Here is a 19,849-nt window from a genome sequence, read left to right on the forward strand (position 1 = left end):
CCAAGAGGTGATCATGGGATACCAGATCAAAAGCTTTTTTGAAGTCAAGATATATGACATCAATCTCTTCTCCCTTGGCCAGGTGATAGGTCACTTGGTCGTAGAAGGGAATGAGATTGGTCAAGAAAGACCTACCCGCAACAAACCTGTGCTGGCTATCCCTCAAGATCTTGGTGTCAGCCAGTCCATTAAAGATGGCCTCTTTAATAAACTTTTCTAAGATCTTCCCCAGGATAGAAGTCAGGCTGATGGGCCTATAGTTAGCCGGATCCACTTTACTCCCTTTCTTGAAGATAGGCACCACATTGGCCTTCTTCCAGTCTTCGGGCACTTCACCAGAGCGCCAGGAGTTCTCAAAGATCCATGCCAGGGGCTGGGCTGTGACGCTTGCCAGCTCCTTGAGTACCCTGGGTTTTAAATTGTCAGGGCCAGCTGACTTCAAGGTATCCAGCCTCCCAAAGTATTCCTTCACGGGGTCGGCATTGATGGAAGGCAGGTCATCTCCCTCGCCTGGACCTCCCTGTCCCATAGTAGGCATGGGCGTCCCATGGGACTGATGAAAGACTGACACAAAGTACCCATTTAATAGGTTGGCTTTTTCCTGGGTGTCAGTTGCCCCATCTGGTTCAGCAGGGGTCCAGTGTTGCCCTTGCTTTTTCTTTGGCTCCCCACATATCTGAAAAAGGACTTTTATTGTCCTTGATGCTCGAAGCTAGTTGGAGTTCAGTTGCAGCCTTGGCTCTCCTGGTTTGCTTCAATAAATACAAATTATAAAAGTCTTTGAATGGTGTGTTCCCTTAGTATCACTGTGGTCACGTAACTCTAGTTGGCCTTCTGGTGTCAATAAGTGCAGAAGGAGAATTATAGGGCATGAAGGACCTAGACCTTTGCCTCTACCTTACCCTGTCTTTTAGATTCCTGGGCTGTTTTTAGACATGCTCTGGAGGTGGGGAAGGGGCTCTTTAATTAGAGCTGCTCTAATTAATATGCTCAGAGTGCTTCATATATTAGTGTCCCCTTGCTTCAAAATGGTGGAAGTGCCTCTGCTGCCATTTTGAAATGCGGGGACACTGATACATGAGATGCAGAGGCTGGCTGCAGCATGGTAATTACTCAATTAATTGTTGTAATTACAGCACATCAGACCAGCCTCCAAACTTGTGTACATGTACCCCTGATGTTTATCCTCAGCACCTGTAGTCAGTGGTCACCCACTAGGAATCTGAGGTGAAGTTCACTTGTTAAAAGTGAATCCAGGAATGCTGTGTTAATGCGACCTCTCCTACAACTCATTCTGATTTTCCATTTTGCTTTAGTTGTAGAGATCAGAAGGTTTTGTTCTGTTGCCAAATGTGTGCACATTTGCTGATGAACATACTATTTGTGTGCATGCAGCCATGGATTCATTACACTTAGAAGCAACAACCTGTGACTTGCAGCTGCTTCCCCCTGCTGAAGTAGTTTTCAGCCTTTGTGGACTCAAGGCACCAATAGTTTTGAAGCACCCCTTGGGAATTGCCAGCTCTTAGTTTTCACTTATTTGGGGATTCAGAAAAATAATAGAGCAATTCTGCTGTTGCAAAGAACTCAGAAAGATCACCACATGTCAAAATACTTTTAATGCTATAGATCACTGCCCTGCCAATGTAGATCTGCTCCACTCTGGGTGTATCTGCATATGCAATTACTCTAACGCAATAAACTCTGATGCATTTTGTGCTGGAGTTGGCTTTTCCTGGATCCAGTGCTTACATGTGCTCCTGAGATTGCAGCAATTTGAGCTGAGGCAGAGCAGCCCTGGGCTGGCAGGGGCTCAGGGGGTCAGCCCCAGGCTCCAAGGGGTGGCATTGGGCAGTGGAGAGCTGGCTGGGGCATGAGGGTGCTACAATGCAGGGCTAGCCAGCAGGCAGCCTCTGTGCTGTAGCATCCTCATACCCCAGTAACTGTCTACATGTGCATTGTGACAGCATAAATTACCATGTCCTAGGATAGTAGTTGTCCCAGACAGTACTATTCTGTGGCAGAATTAATTAATTTGGGCACACATCCAGACTATGACACTTTACTGAAGAGCTAATTAGTCAACTCGCAGTAAAGCGCATGTGTGGATGCACCCTCTGTCAATCAGTTTTGATTTACCCAGTCTAAAGGCTCAAATTATTTGGCACTTGCTATTTTGGGGATATGTGTATTGCCCCTTGGTACAAAACTTTCTATTTGAAAGTTACTCATCATGGTTTAAAGTGGTGAATGTCCAAGTAAGGGAGAAAAGATTTAACTATGCAATTGCCATCATCAATATAAATTCAGTTGTTAATTCTCTCAACATTTTCTGAACATTATATGACCTGAAGATGCACTTTCACACTTCTGTGTTCACTCTCACAAGCAAAGTGAGATCATAGGGGCAGAAAAGCATATCTGAGTGTACATATGAACTCTGTACTTTTGGTTCTGCTTTAAAGAAGCTGTAATGTGATACATCTAGGACCATATACATATTCTTTTACACAGTGTGTGGGAGAGCATTCACCTTTAATTCTTCTGCAGCTTCTTGTAGGAAGAGCTGAATTGATAGAGGGCAGGGCAGTTCAGCCAAGTGTGAAGGAGGAGCAGGAAGGGAGCACTTCAGAGGAGCGGCTCTGCACACCATATTCTTTTCTCATGGCGCTAACCTGGAGTTAGATGCACAGCAATTTACTGTGTTGCATTTCCCTGTGCTTACTTTTAACCAGTGATGGATAGGATGTGACAAAACTATAGGGAGGATAGAAGCTATTGGCAACCTGATAGGATAAACATCCATGATAGCTGTGCTACAGAAGCATAGAGATAGCAGGATAGATCAAGATCTAAAGAAAATACCATTATTCTCACAGTTTCTTGCCCAAGCATTCTGTTCTCCTGCTGTCCCCAAAGAGGAGCTATAGAACAGGTCAAGGAATGGTAATACAGGAATTTTTTTGGAGGGTTGAAAGGGGATAGAACCTGTTTCCTGACTGAAATGTCACTACTTTCTCTTGTATTCTTACTCTAGATCCGTTATCCCTGGATTAGCCAAAAAAATCAGTGACATAATTTCCATTAGTGATAATGCTGATTACACATTTCCATTTAGGCTGATTGTGATAGAATCCCATCGTACTATTTAGGAATTTTTCTGATTGTTTGTAGGACTCTAAAATGGATTTGATTATGAACAGATACATTTGATTAAAAATACTAGCTCAGACTAGAATAGAATTTAAATTGATATTGAAACTGGTGTCAGGAATGCGATTTTCAAAATGTCTTTTATTCCATTTTAAACACTTTTCACACCCTGATATGATGTGGAATCCAAAGACCGTTCTTACCTGACTGCTACTAAAAATGTGTTAGTACATTTCCTATTAGTGAAGAAGAGCTGTATCAGGTGTGAGTCTCTATTTTCATTTTCATGACTGATAGAGTCTCTTGTCTGGTTCATGCTTTCATTGTACTGAGTAATAATTTATCTGTTGCTCTTAAAGTGTCTGCCAAGATCAATAACCCATAACTCTGATTTTTTTGGTAACAGCCAAATTCAAAACAAATAGAAAAAATATTTTCATAACACAGTGCATGACTTCTATGACAGTAAATCCCAAGTTACAGTTATAGAAGGCAAAGCTCAGAGAGATTCAAGAAGAGATTAGCCGTTAAGTGGATAACAAGAATATCCACAGTCGTTACAATGAATGTTAAAATGTTGAGAAAGGTAGTAAGACTCATGCTTTAATCAGTCTCAAATTGAGTCAGTCTCTAACTTCTAGAGAGCAGGATAAATCCTAATGAGGCAGTTAATCCTACAGCTTCCTTTAGCAGGCTTCTGACAACTTTTTCCAAAGCATCTTTTGCTTACCGCAGTTAAAGACAGGGTGCTGGCCTACATGAATCCTTATGTGTGATCCAGCCTGCCAGTTGCTATGCTCCTATGAAGAGAGACCTCAGTGAAGTTTGGCATGGCTCTCCCACTCAGTCAGGAGTGTATATAAGGTTCAACAGAATTTTAAAGAGCTGAATAAGGTTAACAAACATCAAAAGGATATATAGACCTTGTGAACAAAGCCAGTAACAAATGCAGCAAAGACCCACCATCCTTTCATGTAGAAGAAGGTTCCCCTTCCCTGCTCTTCCACCCCTTCTCTCTTCAGTCTTTCTGTGAATTTTTATTCTTTCAATCATAAAAAGGACCCCTCCTTTATTTTTTCAGTAGGGAATTCATGGTGGTCTTGGAAAACATTACGGCAGTTCAGTTGCTTAATCCTCCCACTCTGAATGCCCAGTAAGTCTCAAATCATTAGAAAGATGTACTTTATTTTGAACTAGTGTTGCTCTGCAGTTTAGTTGACAATCCTAATGCATACTCTATTCAAACACATTAAGTTGTCTGTAGTCATTGACTTCAAGGGATCTGGGATAATTTAGAGCAACTCAGCATCTGTCCAAGGGAAAGAAAATCATCTTTCTGAAAGTTTGAAGACTGAAATTCTTACACAGAGTAAAAATGGCTGGAATCATTTTTCTCGGAACACATACGTTTCAGTTGTTATGTTAAAAAATAACCCTTAAAAATACAGATTCAAAACTGTTAATAATTAAAGACTAATCACATTATGCTAACATGTTCCGTATGGGTCATTTAGTTGCTCTGGCTAATATGCAAAAATGAATAAGCTGTTCTTAAGAAGTTATTTAAGAAAGCATATGTTTAGAATTCTATGTATTGAACTATTAGGATATTTCCCCATTAAGCAATTTAGGCTTGAGTGAATGTTGGACAGTATTGCTCAAAGCAATACACACTTCTGGATTTATTTTACTGTCATTTTCTTAGCTTCTAGTTTAAGGTTTATTTATGTGAAGTTGATTTCATTATACTAAGTGGTAAAAGTATATAAACCTGTTGCCATGGGTTACTGCTTACGTATTTATAAAACCATTTACTCTGCAAACAATATGAGGAGCTGAATGTGTACATTTTGTTAAATTACATTGATCAGAAAAGCTGGTAAAGGACTCATTAAAAGGTGAAGGCACCAAGTTTTTAAATTTATTTTTCCCACAATGGTCACATTTTTAAAGCAAGCATTTTATATGCATGGTGTCTTATTCAGCGCAGTACCAAAAGAGGAAGGAAATTTGTGAAGAAGACTGTACCACAGCGGAGATGGGGGAGGGAAGGTGAGAGAAAGTCTAGTACACAGTTGCTTGCAGACTTGTAGTAGAATGAATAGGAGGCATGCAGATCTGTGCTTTTGTTACAACTGTAGTTCAGTGTGTTCAGTTGAGCAGAATTCTGACTTTTGAAAAGTCAATGTAAAGAAAATGTGGCTCTCCAGTGGAGGCAATGAGAACAGTCGCAAAACCAAATCTGCATGTGTGCGCTATGCATCCTGTTTGGCAACAAGGAAGCGGTAACGTTCTGTCAGCCACTTTGTGTTTCTGACAACTTAGTAGAAATGCAAGAGAAGCCATTTTCCTATCTTTAGAACATTTCATAATGTGCCTGTGTGAGGAATAAGTTGGGACTATTTTAGTTCTTATGTCTTTAGTAAACAGCTTGGGATAATGGATACTTCCCACTCTTTCATCAGAATGTGGGGCTACTATCCTCAGTGGAAGGAAATTTATCTTCTCTTATTTCCCCTTAATTTTGTTAGTACCTCCTAAGCCTGTCCACCTCCAGTCTGGACAGGAGAGAATTCCTCCAGCACCATCTCGACCTTTGCCAGCTGACCCCAAGTCATCTAGGAACTTAGTGCTTGAAGAGGAAGAAACACAGATATCAGCAGGCGTCAATACCCTCATTGAAAAGTTTGAAAGTATTAGGTAAATATATCTTTGTGCCTTTTGATTAAGTTGCTTGTTTTTCATTGAATTTTGAAGTACATTCAGTGGGAAAAATAACCTCAGGGAATATTTATTGTAATTGTGTGGAATGTGGTGTTAAGCCATTGGTTTAATCATAAACCCTAAACTTAACTATGTGATTATGGGGGCAGGATACAAGAAGCAATGTCTCTTTAAGACGTATTCATCTGTGACCTATCATGGGTCATGATGAAAATCAGTAAATGAATGGCAGTTTTGTGCCAATGTCTGTAAAGTTTGGATCCAAATTGTTTTGGCATTGCAGAAGCTTGATCAGTGTAATTTAAATAAATGAGGCTTCTGATTTTACAGGTAAAACTTTATAACCTTGAGTAAATGCCATGTTTGTTGTTTACCCAATGTTTGTGAAGGGAAAACATCATTTGATTGCAGCATATCACAAAGCAATGTAATATGCAACCTGGTTTCTAAAGACATTGTAAGAAATATTTGATTTGGTTCAACAAATGTTCCAGGAAAATTGGTTGCTTTTGCAAAGCTATTCACATGATCATTCTTACTGACAGTCAAAGTTACAAGATATAGGGCTTGGTCATTTATTGTAAGTATTCTTTCCACTAGGGCTGATGCTTAAACATGTCAAATACATTTTGAAAGTAGCACTTTGACATTTCTTGCAGTCCTGTCCCTTTAAAACTCTTAACGTGCAGAAAAGAACGCTGCTTTGCATAGTTAATTTCACGGAAGGACAATTAGTTCCTGTTTAAGCAAACAAGCAAAACTGTTCTTTCAGGAAGGACAAAAGAAATGATAAAGTGATTGGGTTATTTGGGTTGGGAGGGCCACAGAGTGTCTGATGGGGGACTGTAGGGCCCAACTTCCACTGAAATTCAGTGGAAATTGGGCCTCTTAGACACTTTTTAACATCCCAGCTTGAAAATGTAAATTTGAATGACCAAGGACTCCCTCTTTACCTTCAGGCAACCCATACACATTCTTCAAAGAAACCAATTAAATTTAACGCTTAGGATGGAACCTGGATTAGACTCCTCCAAACAACCAAGCTCAAATGACTCTGACATGGTAGCCTCCAGTGACTGTTCTGCAAATGAAAAAAGTGAGCCAGATGAGAATGAGCCAGACCTAATATGCAGTTCAGATCTATCTAACACAGACATAATGAAAATTAAGGAACTAAGCATAGGGGATAACAAAAGCCATGAAGACTGTACTGCTGTAAATGTGAGCAAAGAGCCGTCTGGAGAACATGGCAATAAAGACTCAACCACAGAGCTAAATGGTAATGGTAAAATTCCCAACAGAGACAGTGGAATTGACAGCCCTTCTTGTAGTGTGGCAGGCGAGACTTTTCCAAATGAAGAAGGCACAGAACAGAAGAAGTCTACTGCATCTGGAAATCCGATTGAAATGGATACTGACAAAAAGGGTAGCAAATGTTCACCTGTGGAGCAGAAGAGAGACTCAACACAGGATGAAGACAGTGACATTGATGATGGAAGTAGTGAGGAACAAGAGACAGCAGAAGTGCCAAAGTTAGAATATTTGGATGTAAACAAGGTAAGATACCTAGTGTGTTCATTACTTTCAAATACTCTTTAAATCTCATCCTGAAACTATCTCTGTGCCAGGGTTCCTTGCATCTACCTTCATAGATTTTTAAACCCAGAAGGACCATAATCATCCTTTCAGCTATCCTCCTGCTTTACCAGGTCACAAGATTGTGTCTGACCTGGATCCTCTCTTTTAGAAAGGTTTCCTCTCATGATTTAACAGGCTTCAAGTGATGACAAATCCACTGCATCTGTTGGCAAGTTTTTCCTGTGACTAATTACAGTCAGAAGCTAAAAAATTGCGCCTTATTTCAGAATTTACCCAAATTCAGTTGTAAGCTATTGGAACCCCCGCTAATATCCATGGGGTTGTGTGAATGCAAGGATCCAACAGGTAGAGCTTCTTTCAGGATCCATGCCTTAAATTTGTGCCTGAAATCCTAGCCAAATGGAAGTATTTGCACATCATATGAACCCTTGTTTTTTGACAAAGGACGCTTATACCTCTTTCTATGTGACATTCTTTTCACTAAAAAAGTTTCTTTGGAAGGTTGCTTCTCTGTAAATTATACTATGTAATGGTCCAAGTAACTGTAGCTAGAAAAGAACTTCCTGGAATACATAGTAATTATAGGTACAAATACCTTCTTTACCTATTTATTAAGCTACCTGATGAGGGAAGTGGAGGTGATAGTAGTAGTAGAGTGCCTTCAGAAAAATCTTTTGCAGAATGTTGGTGGTTCAAAATTTTTGAAGTAAATGAAGCTTATCACAGGGAAAAGATTACAGTACTCACATACACAAGTGTTTGTAGGAAGGGATACTACATTAAGTTATAACACATGATACAAGCTGGCAATAAGGTCTTCTGTGAATTATAGGCCCCACCCTGAGGCCTCTGCAACATGCTGTCTTACACCAGCTTGGTATCTGTGCCAGTGCTGGGAAGGATGTAAGTACCAACTGATTTACAGGAAGTTCATTGGTGATAGGATCAGTGATGTAAGTCGTTATGTTAGATAAAAGCTGTAAAATAGCGTAACATATAGCTTGGCATTCGGATCGGTTTGCACAATGAATGCAATTTGCACATCAAATCCCTTACTCTTCTGTCACAGGATATAGCTTGCCGTGGGATAATAGGAGTTTCAAGGGGCAGAACAATAGCAACATTGAAACAAACAGAAGGGTGCAAAATAAATCTTTTCCAGCAAACATACATGCTTTAACATATGCTTGTTCTATTTCTACCATCTGGAATACAATTCAACCTACTGTCAACAGTCACAGTTTTCATGGACTTAATTAACTGTTCAGTTATTTAAGTCCTGTAGATGGTTCCCATTAGATACAAAGTTGGTACAGATATAACTCTTTTGGAAAACCTGTTGAAAGCTAATTCATTTTCAAACTACATTACCTTGCTATTATTATAATGTTCAGACTTAATTCCTTGACCAGTTCATATGTGTACAGGATTTGGCCAATTGTGTGGACTTCGGTATAAAGCTACTATGTAACCAAACAGATATAGAAAGCCTGATTCTCCTCTAATTTTTCTAGTGTAAATCAAGAACTGCTCCCTGATTTCAACCCAGTGGAACTGGGAGGCAAATCAGACTCCTGGATCAGGAGGTAAACATAGCAACCCATCTGAATTTCATGGTAATGAGCTCTGAACTTAGTTATTGCAGATTGGTAAATCCAAATGCAGCAGGCACAGCATTTTTTCCTGCATAACTATCAGTTACTACCACAAGTTGAATCAGAAGGACAGAAACATTGATTTTGATGTTACCAAAGACATTAACTTTAAAGTACTAGCTGACATTAAGGCAAAACTTGAAAGTTTATTTTAGCAGATGCAACAGGCTGCAATCAGACCTCGACAGGTTACAAGGGTGGGCGGATGAGAATAGGATGGGTTTCAACACAGACAAGTGCAAGGTGATCTTGGGGTCATTACTGACTCCGAGATGAACATGGGCCAACAATGCGAGGTCACGGTTGGCAGGGCTAACCACACCTTGGCGTGCACCCACAGATGCATCTCGAGCAGGGCCAGGGAGGTGATCCTCCCCCTCTATGCGGCACTGGTCAGGCCGCAGCTGGAGTACTGCATCCAATTCTGGGCGCCGCACTTCAAGAGGGATGTCGACAGCATGGAGAGGGTCCAGAGGAGGGCCACTCGTATGATCAGGGGACAACAGGGCAGGCCCTATGAGGACAGGCTGCGGGACCTGAACCTGTTCAGCCTCCAAACGAGAAGGCTGAGGGGGATCTTGTGGCCTGTTATAAACTAGTCAGGGGGGATCAGCAGGCATTGGGGAAGTCACTGTTTCCTCGAGCACCGCCAGGAGTGACCAGGAATAACGGTCACAAGCTGGCAGAGGTTAGGTTTAGGTTAGATATCAGGAGGTGCTACTTCACAGTCAGGGCGGCTAGGGTCTGGAACCAGCTTCCAAGAGAAGTGGTGCAGGCTCCTACCCTGGGGGTGTTTAAGAGGAGGTTAGATGCTCATCTTGCTGGGGTCGTTTGACCCCAGTAATCTTTCCTGCCATGGCAGGGGGTCGGACTAGATGATCTGCTCAGGTCCCTTCTGACCCTACAAACTATGAAACTATGAAACTTCTCAAAGTAAAAGTTGTTTATATTCCAAAGCAATGTGATGAGTGAATACACAATTCACTTTAAAGTCAAATAATATTTTCCAGCATAATTATAATAATTTATATTTGTGTAGCTAGTTTTCATAATGTCTGTGGGTCCAAAGTACATTTAGAGGCTTAGTCAACTGATAGTCTAATCTAACTATGTACCAAATCATTTCACTGACTGTTGTAAGGCAGCTGGTCAGTTGCATCCATTTAACGGTATATGTAGCATCTTCAGAATGAAAATTGAGAGGGAAAAAATTTACTTTATTTATTTGCACATCACATGCCCCTAAATAAAACCATGTGCCTTGTTTTGGGAAGGCTAAATCAAGGGGAAAAATAATGTGCCCTTTAACCAAACTGTTCAGAATCAGTTTCCTAATTTAACATGGAGACCACAGTTTTCAATCAGTAATTGAATAAATAAGTTATTAAACATTTAGAGCAGGGCTGTCCAAATTCTAAGTGGCTTGGGGCCAAAGAAACTCCTGCCACATGGCCATTGAGCTGCATGCTATGCAGATCCCTTGTGACACACTATGCTGGTGTCCTCACACTGTATGGGGTCCGTGGTCCTGCCAAAGCTCCCAGCCAGTTCCCCTTGGCCCTGTGAAATCCATAATGTAGTAGATGCACAGTGTAGTAGATTTGCTGTTTTGACACAAGGAGGAAGTCAGATGAATGGAAAATGGAGTTGCAGACTGATCTGGCTATCATCATCCATGTCTTGATACTGCCATGTGCTCTACATAGGGCTGCCCTTGAATGTCTGGAAGCTGCAGCTGATGTGCAACATGGCAGTCCATATTTTGACAGGGGTGAGTGACTAGAAATGCATAACTTCAGTACTTCAGAGTCTGCACTGCCTCGCAATCGCTTTCTGGACACAATTCAAGGTGCTGGTTTTGACCTATAAGGCCCTAAATGGTCTGGGTAACGGGTCATCTTCTCCTTTATGCCCCATTGCAATCCCTAAGGTTAGCCAACAGCAGCCTCCTACAAGTACCATTTAACCAGGTTCTCTTGGCAAAAACATATGGGAGGTCATTCTCTGCAGTTGCTCTTCAGCTTTAGACCTCCATTCCTCTTGAAGCCTGCCACATCTTTCAGAAGTGCTGTAAGACCTTCCTAGTTGGGCAAGCATTCATCAGACAAAACCAGGTTGAGATGTTGTTTATGGGACATCTGTTTTCTCTTGATGTTCTAGTTCCATTTTAAGATGTTTTGGACGTCATGTCACTTTCCATTTTAAAATTAATTCTGTTTTCTTTTTGTAAGCTGCCCTGAGCCTTTGTTGGGGAGGGTGGCATATAAATCAAATAAATAAATAATATTTGGATCTCCCTTCCTCTGAACCTTCTGTAATTCACAGCAGCTATCAAGGATCTGAACCGTGAGCACTGACACAGATTTTTATATTTATTTTGGCCAGTGTGCACTTTAATCTGTATCAGGTACCTCAGACTTAGGATTCTGATAATGGTCTATAATAGTTGATGTGGATTTAACAAATTACAGGAAGATAAAAATGGAATGGATTAGGAATCAAGGTCCAGAGAATTGGAAAAGTGAATTGAGGGAAGCAGGAGGGTTGTAGGATTCATTGTGGCCAAGGAAAACCTTTGAATCCTATGTGGTCTGCAAGCATTTGGAGTAGAAGGTAGAGAGGAATCCCACTGAAATATATGGACTCTGAGAGCAGTAGGATTCACTGGAAACAGCTGGGGAAAGATTAAGAGAGAGAGAACTGATGAAATTCCTGAGAGCTCTGATGCACATACCTTGTAACTCTTCTGCTTCCCCGGATACCACCCTGATTTCTACTCACTTTTTCAGCTTGCTTTCTTGTAGGCCTTCTCAACCCCATTGAAGATCCTCAAGAGAATTTGGCACTAAAGACTTTTTATAAAGTCCATATTCATATTTCCCAGAAGTGTAAGCTTTATGATCTAACTGTATAAAATCTGTATTAGGCTCATCTCTCTGACCAGGAAGATGTACGAGCTACAGTTTCCAGACAGCTAGAGGGGCAAAAATAGAAATAACATGATGTAAAGTATAGAACATGAAGAATCCTGACAAAGCTTCCAACGAGTCCCTGACACATGGGTGGGTGTTGCAAGATTCCTAGCCTGCTACTGGCTAATAAGGGTGTGCGAAGCAGGCCCTATTCAATTCAGATTCAGCCCAAATTGGGGATTCAATTTGTTGATTTGGATCACTGTCCTTGATTCAATTCAGCTGAATCCGAATTTGAAGATTCGATGCTGATTTGGAAAGTCAGCAATTTGGCCATAGACAGAGCTTGAAAAGTTTTTTCTACATACCTCAAGGTACCAACGCGGCTTGTGAATGCTGCAATGCTGGGGCAGATGGAGTATCCCACAGGAGTTCGGGGGGACCTCCATGTGTTTGGGGGCAAACCAGGAAGTGGACCAGAAGTAATTCTGGTCCACTTCCGGGTCCACCCAGGAGCATGCTGGGAGGACCCCCGGCTCAGAGATGGGCTGCAGGGAGATCCCGGGTGCTGCCCCCAGACCCAGGAGGCCCCAGGCATTGAACTAGGGGAGTGCAGAGGCGCCCCCCGCGCAGTCCATGGAGAACCCAGAAATGGACTGGAAGTGCTTCTGGTCCTCTTTCAGGTCTGCTGCCAAGTGCACTGGGGACCCCCCCACACTCTGCTGTGGGATGCTCCATGCGCCCCAGCATTGCAGCATTTATGAGCCACCTGCTACCTTGAGGTATGTAGAAAAAACATTTAAAGCTGTGTCTACGTCTGAACCACCAAATCTTTTTGAATCTCTCCGAATCGATTTGGAGGGTTCCAATTCAATTTGGAGAAATTAAGGGGTCCTTTGATTTGATTCAGATTCGGGGATTCGGCTGCTGAATCAAGCCAGATTTCTGCCAAATCAAATCAGGGACCGAAGCTTCACACAGCCCTACTGGCCAAGTTAAAAAAAAAAAAAATCCTTTCCCTGCCTTTATAAATAGCCTTGTGCACTAGATCCCATTCTAGCATACAAGTACACTGCACTTAAAGTTTCTACATCAAGCTGCTTGGTTTTAGAGTTGACCTATGGCTAAAAATATTAATTTATATGGTAAGCCCATTTTTCTAAACCCGAATAAATTATAAAGATGTGGGCACCATTACTCAGTAAAGAAGAATTGCTGACAGTGCTGTGCATGAGACAAAGTTCCTTTAGGCTGCAGACGTTCTAACTGAGCACCTCTTGTGCTGTATTCCTGTTAGCAGGGCTTGCTGGTTGGCGATGATAATTTTTTTTGTATAATAGTAACACCTAGAAGCTTCAGTCATGAAGCAGGATTATGGTGTATTAGATACTGTGTAAATGCAGTGTAATAAAAAGGTGGTCTCTGTCCTTAAGAATTTAATCTATGGCCCCTATAAATTAAACACATGCAAAGTAAGATCGGCTACAAGTGCAAAGTAATTTTCACACTGTTAACTGGTTAATTGACCAGGCACATGTGCAAAGTAATTATTGCATGATAAAAGTGATTATCCAGCTATAAAAAGAGCCAACCAGATAAAGTTAGTGCATGCAAATGCGTAAGAATTCTATAGCTATTTCTGTCTAGCTTTAATTTGAACGTGTAGCAGGATCCTAAGTAACAGTGATACCAGGAGTAGGTTGGTAGATACTGTGCTGATGTTTGTAGTATAAGAATCTAGACAGAATGTCTCTATACCATTCTCTGTAAAGTAGAGATTCCTGGCTATCACATAAGTTAGGAGTTGGCAACCTTTTCAAGGGGTGCGCTGGGATGACTCAGCTTGGGTCCAAGGTGGGCTGACACTAGGACCTGGCCACTGCCACCACACGTGAAGCTTCTGAACACCCGGTGACTGCATGGGCAAAAAGCCCCATTGCCAGAACTCCACCAAAACCCTCTGGCTCAGCAGATCAGATCCAGTACCTCTGCAGGCCAGAACTGGCCCATGTGCCATACCCCTGATATAAGTTAATCATTTATGAAAGAGTTAATTTTTGAAATGATACACTGCTTTGTCTGTCCTTTCACAGCATCTGATGTGGTGAGCTTGGGCTCACAAAAGCTTATGCTATACATCCCTGATTTAGTTAGTCTGTTACATGCAAAGCTGCCTTGCGTTCTGCCATCACGATTTTAGACTAACATGGCTAACTGTATCTCTGTATGTATTTTTTATAGTCAGCCAGCATCTGATAAAGTGAGCCTCAGCTCATGAAAATTTGTGCTATGTATATACTTGCCCTGCCTTGTATTTTTGTCATAGATCTGTCTTATATATCCCCTCATTCCTAAACTTTGAATGGAAATGTTATTAGATCGGTGAAGGATTTGGTTATTGTCAGGAGCTTTTCACAGGCAGTTTGTTGGCTCAAACCAGTTGTTCTCATCTGATGACTGTTCAGTGGTTTACATGTCACAACATGGCTGTTCTTGGTCCATCTGACGCTTGCTCCATTATAAAAGGGATTTCAATCAGGCACTTTCCATTTGCCTTGCAATATATAGAGATATAGAATATATAATTTATTTTTTTCCAATATAAAGAGTTTATTTAATGAATGTAAAATGCCACAACGATGATAATAGACTCAATTTTACAGTTTCTAGTCTGGTAAAACAGAAATCATTGGAAGAATTATTTTGTCAGGAATACAGGATTAACCAAAACTGTCCCCTTATGTTGTTCCAGTTATAAGAATTTGACTCCTTGTGAAAATGCATTTTAGTGCTGCCTGCCAGCATTTTGTAAGATATTTGGGAGCCAGTGGCAGCATTTATGATAATAATTTTTTCCTCTGTATATCCTGTCTCTAATTCAATATAAAGTCAGAATTTACACTATTCCCATTAAACAACATAAACCAAGTTTTTTTTACTAATTGATAGATTGGCATCTTAAGTGCTGTGCAAAGAATATGTAAATAAAGAGGCTTAATGAAAACTCTAGAGAAAGGAATTATCCCTGTAGTCAATCATCAGAAGACTTGAAGACATTTCTTTTGTTAATTATCTGTTACAGCTTCTAAATTAAAATACTTTGTTCTTGAAGCATATACTGTATTGTCTGGCCTGCTCTGTATCTTCTCCATTGTATTTGGAAATTAATTTCAGCCTTGCACTCCTTTTAAAAATCCTGCTCATTTTCTTTCTTTTGCATTCATCAGGCTCTGTTCATAGTTAACTTGTCTCTGCAGCTGTGTAGATGCTAGAAGCTTCATGATGTACGTTGCCACTTTTGCACCCACATAGTTTGCTCCCTCTTTTAATGGTGTAATTATAATGGAAAGCTGCCATGCAAGGGTGATTTTCATAGTATGTGGCCATGTTGTCCTCCCTGATTCATTGATTCAACTTACTTTGACTATAGGCAGTGGGGAATGAATCTGGAAAAGCTCAGAGTATGTTTTTGCTTCACCTGATCTTTCAGTGGGAACAACTAGTACGATTTTGGAGACCGACCTGTCCTGATTGCTGTGGTTGACAACTCCAAAGTGAGCAGTTTCAGAGATTCATTTCACCCTCACCAAAAACAGTGGAAAAAGGTTTCCATTAAAGAGGAAGTGGAATAAAGCTGCTACTCCTTGTCTATAAAGAAACCAAAGAGCCCCGCCTCAGTATCAGCTGTTGAGAAGGGGGCAAGGCCATCCCCTGTCTTCTGGAGGTTTCATTTGTAAAAAGGCTTTTGGTAGGTGTGGGCCTGTTTGTCCCTTTTTCTACCACTTGTCCTCAACACAAGCTTTTGGAACCATGCACTGGGGGAAAATAGTAGTAATATACATGTCTCCAGAAAGCTTTTGTTTATAATCAGGAGCAGAGACGTAGTAATTACAGTTTCAAATTGATTTAATGATGACTCGATAATTCCCAGTACATCAGGTTAAGTGGAGCTCGTGAATAATTTTAAAAATGCTGACTTTTTTTGCTTTGCAGTTTTCAACCCCAGCTGTCCCCTCCCACAACTTTTACATCTACAAAACACTGGCTGGTGAAATTCCCTAACATGTAGCTTTTATCATTTTATTTAGTCTAGTTTTAAATGTCCCTTGGGAGTCTGTGCCACAGTCTAACAGATCTCCCTGTCAGTATGCACTTATTGGAATATATTTTAAAAACACAAAAGTGAGTAATTGAGACTCTTTTCTGTCTTTTGTCAAACTGAAACTGAACATAGAGAGCATATTAGTTTAGATAGCATTTCAGAAAATGTCAGCAGCTCAGAAATGAAATGTTAGTCTTGATACTTACGGAGAGGAAATGACATGGAAGTGGGATTTGAATGGCTGTCACATTCTATAGTCTAGTAATTTTAGCGGGGGTTCTGGAACTAGAGCCTGGCAGGAATTTAGTAATGTCTCTGAAAGTGACTAATACTTTTTTGTGTCTTTTTATTTAAATATTTAAAATATGTGGAAACATGTTTATTCATAAGCTCTGAAATTATCTTTCTATCCATCCATCCTGCTGCTTATTGCCATGTGAGTGCCTTCCAAGTAAAATGCCAACATGGTGGACATAACAGAGTCTCTTTCAGAGTGAAAGCTCTGCTTGGGGTGTTGATGTGGGTGGATATGTGCATGTGGTTTTAGTTGGTCGGCTTTCTGTTGATCTTTTTTTTTTCTTTTTGGGGGCAGGCTTTGGTTGTGAGCAGTGTTTTTACTGTGGTGGCAAGGTTTTGCGGACTCTAAAGACAGTCAGTCCAGCTCTAAAATTGCCTCATCTCTTCTGGGAGTGTGTTTCATTGTAGGATCCCTTCTTTGTTCCCTCATGGTTTTTTGTCCTGAGCTTTGTGATGTTCATGGTCCCAAAGGAGTGCAACTGTCTTGAGAGTTTTTTACTTCATAATTCATTCTTCAGTGCATCTGGGAACTGGTTGGCATCCATCTGTAAAGAGACTGGAGTATGATCCTGACCTGCTCATAAATGCCCGATGGAGCAGGTTAAAGTAGGATTAAAAAGGGAGAATGGTTCAATGATTAGGGTGAAAACCCAGCACTTGGAAAAACCCACATTCGGTTTCTTATTTTGCCATAGATTCCCTGGGTAACTTCAGACTTGCCATTGTGTCTCTCTGTGCCTCAGTTTTGCATCTGTAAAATCATAGGATAGGATCTTTCCTACATCATGGGGTCTTACAAGGATCAATTCATTAATGACAGATAGGCATTTGGGTGCTAATTTACAGAAGCCATTGATGTCCTCTAGACAGGCTGTGCTGTGCATATATAATGATGAAATACCTAGATTATTTCCTTCTCCTCCAGAATGGTAAATAACATTAAAACAAAGGCAAAGACAAAAGAATAACATTCATTGCAAAGAAAAATATTTCTATTCTTTTTCTTTTTTCCCCATCCCCACCCACACACACTAGTAATTCTAAATACCTGTATATTTTGGCATTAGATTTTGGTTTTTTTATCTTGGAAAATCAGAACTCCCCCTGCCCCCTTCACTCACCAGGATGCTGAGCAGCCCTGATACATTGCTGCACTGCCCCTGTCCATGCCGTTGCCCCTCACTCCCAAACCACAGCCCCCACCCATAGCCATGCCAGTGCTCCCCATTCCTAACCCGCAGCCCCCTGGCCCTGTCAGTGCCCCTCACTCCCAGCCCATCACCTCCACCATCCCCAGCCCCGCTGGTGCCCCTCATTCTGACCTGTAGCCCCTTGCCCCCCACTCCCTCCCGCAGCCTTGCCAGAGGGATCCCCTAGCTGTTCCCCCCACACCCCACCTCACCTGGCCCAGTGTGGACTGACAGGACTTCAGCAGGGGAAGGGGCTGGGGGGTCCTTCAGGGGCAGCGGGGAGCTGCATGGCTGGGCAGGGGTGGCCGTGTGGAGTCAGGAGACTGGGAGCCCCAGCCTGGGGCAGGGTGGTGCCACTGGCATTCCCTCTTCCCTCCAGCTCGGACTGGGCCAGACTTGCTCTGTCACTGCCCACGTGAGCGAGACCAACTCTGAGTGGGATGAAGACTGCTTGGAGCCCCTTGCACTCCTCCAGCTGCCTGCAGCATGGCCTGGGTCAGAGCTGCACTTGGCCTCACGCTGCTGTGCTGGTCCTCCCTCTAAGCCACAGCTGGCAGCACCGGGCAGCATATGGTGTCCCAGCTGCTACCTGTGCCACACAACTCCACGCTGCTCCTGAAGGACCCCTCCCTTGTCCTCTTCGCCCACTGGAGGGGCAGGTGGTACCTTCTGGTGGGCCCCACTGGCAACAACGCTGAGCTGGGCTGCCTCGGACCCCCCTGCCCCACTGTATCACCAGCACCCAAACTCCTTCCCCCCAGGGCCAACAAGCATCCACCCTGTCGTCTACCTACCCAGTCCCCAAGCCCTGGCTCTCCAACCACCACCCCACCACTGCTCCCTGTTTCCAATCACCCTCCTTCTACTCCGCGCAGCTCCAAACAGCTCTTGCAGACTGGATCCCCGGTGATGAGTGTAAGCTATTTTAGGTGTGACAGAATACTGCATGTTTGGATTAGCTTCTTTGTGATCATAATTAGTCCTCTTCTAAATCAGTGGGAATTTTGTTAGGGCCTTTGTGGGGCCATTGTAACTTGTCCATTAGGAAACTTGACCTGAATTACTCTGGTAAAATTGTCTTTGTATGCGCATTGGAAAGTATTTACTTTGCCTTGAAAGAGCAGTGAAATCATTACCTTTGTTTCTGATCCAGCACCTGCAACTATTGTGAAATTGGACCATTTTAACCAGCTAAAGCAGGTTTTGAGACTTGTTCCTTCAGCAGGCTTGTAGCACTTCATGGCATGTTGTCTCTTTATTTCCTAGTTCCATGATATTTAAACACTATAGATAAATCCATCTAATTTTCCCAGAATTCCACATCTGCTTTGTCAAAGTTTGTCTTACTGTTGGTTAAGAAACAACAGACTCACTGTCTTCATCAGTATCTTCTTATTGCCACCTTGGAAATCTGAGGCATCCAGACTCTAGAGAATTATAAATAGTCTATGGAATCAATAACCCTTCAATATTGTTTCAACATTTTTGAGTGGAAAGGTTTTTCCATAACAAGTATTTGCTAAACTATTTTCTGTTTAAGACCAGCTTCCAGCTTTTCATAAAAATGTGTTTTACCAGTCTCTTTGGCAAAATTAAGTACAGATGCCTCTTGTAATGAATTGGAATGTGAGGAGTTGTCACTTTTGTAGCATATTGGTTGAACAGTCATTTTCCCAAAATTTAAAATTGGGTTTAAGACTTGATTACTGATGTTGTGTTGGTGTTAGCACAGCTTGCTCAAATGAGGATTTCTGTATGTGTGGTGAGAGTGAGGGCAGAGGTGGGATGGTGTCTCATGTATCTGAGACCTTTAGGAAGTAGACAGTACCCTTTCTGCCCTGTTCAGTATGTTTAAATCAGGTGGTAAACACAATAGGGAGATGTAGGGTGAAAAGTCTTCTTTATGCTGACGACATACAGATCTTCATCTCCATAACAACTGATCCTGTTGATGCAGCTGGTCAAGCGTCTAGAGGAGATGGAAGTAAACGGGAAAGTAATTGGCTTGAAAGCAGTTCTGACTTTGGGTAAAAAAAAGAGTTATAAATGCAAACTGAGGGCTTGATTAGTATTTTGTAATCTATCCTGGATAAGAGACAGTCTAGAGTTGTGCAGTCCCAAGAGAGAGGAAGGAGCTAGGCTGTGACACAAAGATCACCGTAGCCTCCGCTTCCCTCTTGTTCCTAGGTCAAGGTCAGTAGTCTGTACTTGCTCTTT

At 41.8% G+C, this 19,849-nt stretch overlaps 1 protein-coding gene across 2 annotated transcripts in view; it reads left to right on the forward strand.

Annotated features, from left to right (window-relative positions):
* FGD3 (FYVE, RhoGEF and PH domain containing 3) overlaps positions 1–19,849 on the forward strand; it is a 177,106-nt gene that overhangs the window by 84,874 nt on the left and 72,383 nt on the right. The window contains exons 1-3 of one of the 2 annotated variants that reach the window (XM_019536934.1): positions 5,074–5,205; positions 5,685–5,853; positions 6,837–7,434. In XM_019536934.1, the coding sequence (XP_019392479.1) occupies positions 6,886–7,434 (549 nt within the window). In that variant the 5' untranslated portion in view covers positions 5,074–5,205; positions 5,685–5,853; positions 6,837–6,885. Of the gene's footprint in view, positions 1–5,073; positions 5,206–5,684; positions 5,854–6,836; positions 7,435–19,849 lie in introns of those variants that run through there. The other variant, XM_019536933.1, reaches the window with a different exon arrangement.

Source organism: Crocodylus porosus, unplaced genomic scaffold (genome assembly GCF_001723895.1).
Source record: "Crocodylus porosus isolate Cpor-Errol unplaced genomic scaffold, CroPor_comp1, whole genome shotgun sequence".
Lineage (NCBI taxonomy): Eukaryota > Metazoa > Chordata > Crocodylia > Crocodylidae > Crocodylus > Crocodylus porosus.